We start from the raw sequence: 8,099 nt of genomic DNA, 5'->3' as shown, positions 1-8,099 counted from the left end.
TATTGTGGTAAGTAACGTAACTAAATTTATTTCTAAACTAAAAATAAAATTTTAAAATTTTTAAAATTATTTCACATGAAAAAAAAAAAACGACTAATAATTTTTCCAATAAGAAATTCGTTTTTAGGATGGTATGTATGTGTATCTAATTCATTACTTTAAAAATGTTCTTATTTGACACTCTTTTCATAGTCAGTTTCTGTAAAAATAACCTTGAATGTAATAGCAAAATGCATATTTAATTTTTTTAGGAGGAAACAGTTTTCTATGATAATTTCTTTTTCACATGGCCATTGTGAAATGCTGTTATCCTATGTAAAGCATAGCATTAGAAATCTTATTTGAAAATTATTACAGTCTGCATTATATCACTTTGTAAGAATTTCTCTTTGCTTCTCTACCTTTAATTTTATAGCACCCCTCTGTTGACAAAAAAAATATATATTTTTTATTAAACTTGTGACATAAGAATAATATAAGGAATATTTACTTTTTCACAAAGTTAACAAATATTTTTAAAATGGAACCATTTTTATTCTTAAAAAGTAATAAATCACTTTTAGAAGAAATTACACAGAGAAATATCACTAGAAAGGTGTCAAATGTTTTTTTGTAAGAGTTGGGTACCTTAATTTTCATTTGAAGAGTTATCACACAACAGATACCTATGTTGGTGACACAAGAGAACCACACACCTCTGAACTATAGCACCTGTACACACTTTCTTGGGATAAAACTATTACATAAAGCCAATATTAAAGAATCAAGTAATATAATGTGCACACTGCATTGCAAGAAAGTTTGGTCACATTATGATTTTCTTGTTAGGTTAATGTAAAATGTTTTGATATGTTATGGGATAAACCTAAAAAGTACTGTCCTGTATTCTAAATAACTGAATGTAGTCACAATAGCATTCTCACTACATTTTTTTTGTTGTTTGCCCATCATATTCAATGATGACAGCCTGATATGCATGGTAAGCTCTTCTTCTGATGGCTTATTAATCCAAGTTGGTTATTATTGACATATACCATCACATCCTAAACAAAGTAGTCCAGATGTAGCTGAATGCCGTGCAGGGTTTGTACAGGCTCTGAAAATCATGAAATTTCGTTTTCAAGGCCTTAATTTTTGAGATTTTGTTACATATAGGATTATAAGTTTGTTAACTTACTTTGCCTTTTTGCACAAAAACAAGTAATGTTTTGAAGCAGCTTGTTGTTTTGATCATATGCAATTTGTATTTAAGTATAAGTTGCTTAAATAGCACAATGAACCAATCAAAAATAATGACTGAAGTAGTTCTGACTACTTTTCATATTATATGATCTTGCCTGCATGGAAACGTAATGAGAGACAATGAATTTTTTTATAAATAACTATTTAGAAAATATATTAAATGTTTTCTAAAATATAGGTTCATAAATAATGAAATATTGACAACTATAACCAAAAACCAAATTCATATTTTATAGTAAATTAAACATGCTTTTTTGATAAGTATTTTTTGGAATTTGTATAACATGTTAAATATTTCATTGAAGCTGACTCTTAGAAAAAAAAAGCTAAGTGTAACTGAAAAGAGGTGAAATTTTACCATTGTTCATAGAGTTCAAATTCTCCTAGAACAACTTGTATGTGAAAATGTCTGGCACTTGTAAATTTCAAGATGTGTAACTGATACATGACAATTATAAAAACTGAAATGAGCATTTAAGATCATTAATTAGAGAATCTTGATGTTGTTTGTGTCATAAAACAATGGATGTTTCTAATGTGGTTGAGGCCACTCTAAAAAAGTCATGTCATCTGAAAAAAATGTTAAAGTGGTGAACCAATGCTCATTAATGAAAAATCTTTGCTGGTCCATGTTTGTGTAAAAATTCCAGTTTAGGTGAGTATAATAAAAGGTTTTCAAATTTTTTAGCCATCTTAACATGCTGAAGCTCATTAAAAATAAATAATAAATTAACAAAGTAGTTGGTTCATATATTTCAACCCCTTCAAAAACAATAAATCTAATTTTGTACTTCCAGTATTATTTTCGAGTAAACATAACAACTACTAAATGTTAAAAAAATACAAACAATGGAAGGAGTTGCTGTAAGGAGAAAGAATTAAATAATTAGATGGTCAATGTTGGCCAGACAATCTTCATTGAGGATCCTTTAAAGAAAACAAAAGCTGTGGAATGTTATGAAAAACCTTCTCTTTCTTCTGTCTAATGTCCAAGCCAGTGTTGAAAGTGACTTTTCTTTCAACCAATAAATCATAGTTGAAAACTAGTATGAAAGTTCTTGAACAATGTATTATGATTGACTATGGGAAAAATGTGGGCCTTCATGAGGTTAAAGTTATTAAAAGCTGTGCTGTCATTTGTAGTTCAAGACAGACAGAGATATCATATATATCTATAAGAACAGAGGAAATTAAAGAAGTATGTAAAGACAAAATATCCAGGGTTGTTCAAGCTGAGTTGAAAAAGATTCCTGACTGAATCAAAATTGGAGGAGGCCAATCATCTTTCTGAAGAGACCAAAATCTAACAAGATCATGCTCATTATGAAATCAAATGCATTGAGAAAAGTTTCAAAAGAAAAGAAATGTGACATTGAAACTGCTATTAGTAAGATGGAAGCTCAAATAAAAAAAGTTACAGGAACATTCAAATTGAACTACAAAGTTGCATATTTACTCAGTTGAACATCAAGTTTTGTCATTGTTATTCATATATTTGTACAAAATGGTTAAGAACTATGATAAAAAATGTCCTAGGAAAAATAACGTTTTAGTCACTGAAAATGAACAAAAGTTTTGAAGTTATTATCCTGTTTGGTAGATGAACCTTTTTAAATTTATGAAATAATGGTTTTTCAATTTCTGAGTACATACTCGTTAAATTGTGAATCTTCATGAACTGTTCAAAGTGCACTTTCTTTCTGATTCTAAAGCCTCTTAATGTAACTCGCATTACAAAATAACATTTGAGAGAGACATTTAGCCTCACATTTTTCAGTTGTTCCTGTAACATGTAGGCCTAATTGTCAAGCATAACTCACACAGTAATGCCTATTAACTTAACTTGTAATACATAATTATAAATGTGATCCAACCATATTTAAATAACAGGGTTTTCTAGTATATTCTAAGATTGTTGAAAATAAACAATAATTTGTGATGTTGCTGTATACCAGTATTAATAATATAAATACATCTGAAGATTCTTGTTTGCAGTGATATTGTAACTTCTATTTTAACAATATTGTGTTTTTGTTGCTCTGTTTAATGTAGTTTCTAGCAAAATATGGTATTTTGATTTCACATAGTTATGCTACCATGATGTTTATTTCTTAGGTAAGAGAGATGTTCATGTGAACGATCCCCTAAGCGGATTAAGAAATGCAAACTGTAGTGATACTTACTGGATACTGTATTAATGCACCAAGGCTAAATATGGACAGTTTCAAATCCTATATTGATCAATATAAGAGTAATATATGATTATAATGAATATAATATTTTAGATTTTTTAACTTGTTTTTGAAGTTTTTCATTTTGTTTCTAGTAAGTATTTTAAAATTATTATTTTTTATATGTATTTTACTAACTTGTCTATAATTTATGTTCATTGATTATTTATCTTATAGTCATATATAACCAGTGTATCTGAATCGGTACGATATCCTGAAACATTACTTACTGTCCTGGCCTCGGATAGAGACACCAAAAAGTCTTACAGGACCATTCGTTACTCACTTTCTGGTGATGGAAGTAGTGTGTTTACAATCGATCAAATTTCTGTAAGTTGATTTTATTTAAGCACTAAGGAAATACTATGCTTTTATCATAATCAGTATGATGTGTGTTATCCCAAGAGATATGAACAATTTAAAAATCACAGTGTTTGCTCTCTCTTAACAAAGAAATTAGCATTCCTCTGAACTAGGCTAAAGGATTAAACAACTTTTGAAATGCTGAAACTAGTTGATTACCACACTCTGTCTCTTTCTCACAAAGGCTAGTCCTTGGGCAGAACAAACTTAAAAGTGTGAGTTCTTAAATTAGGCATATTGTTTTTTTCTGTAATATTTTAGATGTTCTTTTTAGTTACTCAAATATTAGATCCTACGTGATGTTTCATAAGTTTTCGTTTTGCGTACCAATAGGTAAAGACTATATCACAAAGACTGAAAGAAAATTTATGGATTATATAAATATTTGATCTATATTGATATTGGATTATAAATATAAATAGCAGTTATTAATTCTTAGATATAATTGTTAATTTTAGTTCATTAAAAGTTAAGTATATCAAGAATATATTTGGTGAGTAGTCTGTATATGATAAAATTTTTACATTTTGTTTGTAAATGATTAGAAGTTGTTTGATTTCCAGGACTCCTAAAATACACAAAGCTACATAGATATAAAAAGTTAAAATGTTCTCAGTCAGTTAGTGTTTATTGTTTGTAATAAAGTGATATAACTAAGTGTGTGTGTGTGTGTGTTAAAATATCTGTTATATTGACAAAGTTTCTTGGAGCTGAAAAAGAATTTTATATACTTTATTTTATTATAGATTTGCAAAATTTTGGTTTGTATCAATTTGTAACATTGCAAGTATTTTTTCTTTATGTATCTGAAAATTATAGCTGGACAGTAATTATAAAATTCTAAATTATCCATAAAATGCAGTGCATATTACCATAAAAGTTAGAATATGACAATGTTTTCATACAGTCTACTAAAAGGATGACTTATGATTTAATAACAGGTTATTTAATAGTGATTCCTTAGTGTCAAGTTAAAATTTGGCAGAGAGTATAAACACAAAAATGACTTACGATATAAAAGTTTCTGTTAAAACCTTGTTTCATGTTTCTTTTCAATTAGGTCTCTACAGAGAGACTACTGTTTTTCTGGTGTTTCTCTTCTTTCTTTCTTCTTCTTCCAAACACTTTTCAATTGATTACTATTCCTTCATTTCTTAGCAGATTGACTTGAAACTGGCTAGGGTTATACCTTGGTTAAATATGCCTAAACACTTTTTCACTTTTTGTTTTAGGCCTTTTTAAACATTTAATGGAGTCAAAGGTCAAACAGCTTCAGAATGTATATTTTGGGCTCCTATGTGGTCATATATACAGCAGTCAAGATGAAAATTGGCACAAAAATACATTTGAGTTACCCATTTTGAGTCGTTGTATGGGGTTAGAGCTTGCAAAGATATAATTTTGGGTTTTTTATCAATTACTCAGGTGTATTTTGGCTAATTTACATGGTATTTTGTACAAAGATACTTTTTCACAAGTTCCACACATTGACAAACTAAAGTAGTGGACTTACCCATTTTTAGTAATTATGGGGGTCAAGATGACACAAAAAGTATAATTTTAGTTGTTTTTTTGACAATTACTCTGCCAAATTTTGGCCAATTTATATGGGATTTGGTACAAAGATACCTTCTTGCTTGTCCCAAGCAGTGATATAGACAGTTTTTGATTTTCTGTGTTTTTCATAATTTTTTTTTATGTCAAAATTGGCCAGATGGTGGGATTGCATGGAAGAGACATGTTGCATTTGCCTGCAAATGTTGGCCTCTTTAATTTGATAATTATTTTTAGTCCCGTATAAACTTTTAGTTTGTTTTTACTAGAAAATTTAAGTTAAAGTTATTCTGGTTCATTGGAAATCTGTAATATGAAGTATGGTATCAGTCACTAATCTGAAACAGAGGCTTTTTTTTTAGAATACCTTATGTAGGATGAGCAAAAGTAAATATTACTATAAAATTTCTTACTCTTCAGGGAAACCTTCAAGTGAGAGAAGGGATGGAGCTTGATAGAGAAAATCAGTCTGTGTATAACCTTCAGGTAACTGCTACAGATAATCCAGAAGAAGGATCCAATCAGCGAAGGACTTCTGTTTTGGTACCGAAAGTTTTTGTTTTTTAGTAATATACATATTTGACAAGTTAACTTACAGCTTACCTCATTCAAATAACAGGCACAAGTATGTGCGGCTTTTATGGAAACTTATTTTTTGTGTAACATACAGAAGCATGTGAATGATGAGAAATTAAAATATTTTATGAGTTAAGTTTTAATATCTCGTATATTTCATAATCCTACAATAGTACCTATTAAAATGACAGCTACTATAAGGAGAGAGAATAAAAAGTTCCTTTCATATATTAATAGTAGTGACACTGTATTTACACATGTCAGCTGTTCTCTTTTAGCAATCCGGTAACAACAGATAATATAAACTTGAAACAATTATTAGTATTTACATAATCTTTATTCAGATTTCTGTTATTTATATGCTTGTTAAATCAAAATCACTGTTAGAGACAACTTATAAAATAAAAATGATATTTGAGGTATAAAAAGATAGAATTTTTATGTTCATCTCGTGTACTCCGTGCTGAAAGGTTGACAGTTTTTCAATACATGCATAGTATGAAAAGCAACAAGTTCATTAAGATAGTACCCAACACTGGTGCCATTTCAATCTTCCTGTTAAGACCTTTTTTTTGCAGCCTTGGCATGGAGTCTAAACATTTTCAATGTCAAACATGAAATTAATTACTGTTGATAAATAGTATTCCTGTACCCACTTCCTCAAATTTCTTATAAACAAAGAATACAAATATGATTTGCTTACTACAGGTGATCATTAATCTTTTGGATGAGAATGACAATCCTCCTATGTTTAGTCAACTTGTATACACAACAGTAGTACCAGAAAATGTACCAACAGACTTCAGCATTGCTACAATTCAAGCCAAAGATCCAGATCATGGAAAAAATGGAGAAGTGGTGTATTCCATAGTGAAAGACACTCCATTGACCACAGCTGGTAAGTTTCACAGTTTTTTGTTAGTTTTTTTTGTTCTTTTTTGTGAATGTTGGAGTAATGTTGCCAAGAGTGCAAAATAGAGTAAATCACAATTTCTTTCATATATTTTACATATCCTTTATATCATCATGTGTTTTGGTACCTTCTGACTGTATCTTTAGAATGTGAAATATCAAACCACACAATCGTGTCAAATTTTTCAAAGAGTGGAGATGGCCTAGTGGTTAGCTTTCCTGATTAGAGATTTGAGATTCCTTGGTTTATGTTCCCCTTTTACAAACTCATTCTCAACACTTTGGAATAGTTTGTGGGTTATGAAAGTTATTGTTAAATTGAACTGTTTTATTACAGGAGCCTAACTGTTGTCAGTGGATGCTGTTGACTAGCTGCCTTTCCTCAAGTGTACCATTTAAAAAGTAGGGAAAGCTAGTGCAGATAATCATTGTGTAGATTTGTGCAAATTTCTATAGCAAATAGATTTATCAATCTTTTATGCTATGTTGCTCTACAGTTTATCTCTTTCTACAGACATACCTGTATGCTGAATTTGAAAATGATATCCATTTTTCTCTATCACATACAGATTTTTCACAAAACATCATATGTACTTTTACACAAGTGAATCGTTTTCATTGAAATTGGGTCACATTTTATTATGCTTAAAATGTTGACAACTACTGGCTATATATTTCTCTAGACCAAGCACAATGTGAAAGAACCCACAAGAAACTCACCACTAGTATATAAACAGTTAACAGCTTGCATGACGTGTCATTTCTGGATAGTATTTGTTTGTGTGTGCACTTTGACATTATTTTTTCTTTTCAATATTATTTAATTGTTGCTATCGCAACAAGAGGTTGTGTAAATAATCCAAACATATTCTGTTATATTTGTGGTAAATTTATTGTAAAGAAACAAAGACAAAACATTACAGAATTTGTCAAAAAAGCATATTACTCATATTTTGGAATAAAACATGGGCTCTGCACAATGTTTATACCATTTGTGTTTAAGAGTTGAGACAGTGCACTAAAGATAAAGCAAAAGCCTTTGCCTTTTGGAATTCCAACAGTTTGGTGTGAGCCTAGAAACCGCAGAAATGACTGCTATTTTTGCTCATGTAATGTGCAAGGCTACAACACTCGAAATAAAAAGGAAATTTCTTATCCAAACCTTCAATCTGCTATAAGACCTGTTGCTTATGGTCCTGATGTACCTGTTCCTACTCGACA

The 8,099-nt window shown here is 29.8% G+C and overlaps 1 protein-coding gene across 1 annotated transcript in view; it reads left to right on the top strand.

Annotated features, from left to right (window-relative positions):
* LOC106461215 (cadherin-23-like) overlaps positions 1-8,099 on the top strand; it is a 93,407-nt gene that overhangs the window by 52,713 nt on the left and 32,595 nt on the right. The window contains exons 24-26 of the mRNA XM_022389753.1: positions 3,651-3,803; positions 5,811-5,933; positions 6,675-6,864. Coding sequence (XP_022245461.1) covers positions 3,651-3,803; positions 5,811-5,933; positions 6,675-6,864 — 466 coding nt within the window. The remainder of the gene's footprint in view (positions 1-3,650; positions 3,804-5,810; positions 5,934-6,674; positions 6,865-8,099) is intronic.

The sequence above is a fragment of the Limulus polyphemus genome, unplaced genomic scaffold (assembly GCF_000517525.1).
Source record: "Limulus polyphemus unplaced genomic scaffold, Limulus_polyphemus-2.1.2 Scaffold1, whole genome shotgun sequence".
NCBI classification, from domain to species: domain Eukaryota; kingdom Metazoa; phylum Arthropoda; class Merostomata; order Xiphosura; family Limulidae; genus Limulus; species Limulus polyphemus.
Note: the sequence above shows the minus strand (reverse complement) of the source record. Positions and strands in the feature narration are given on the sequence as shown.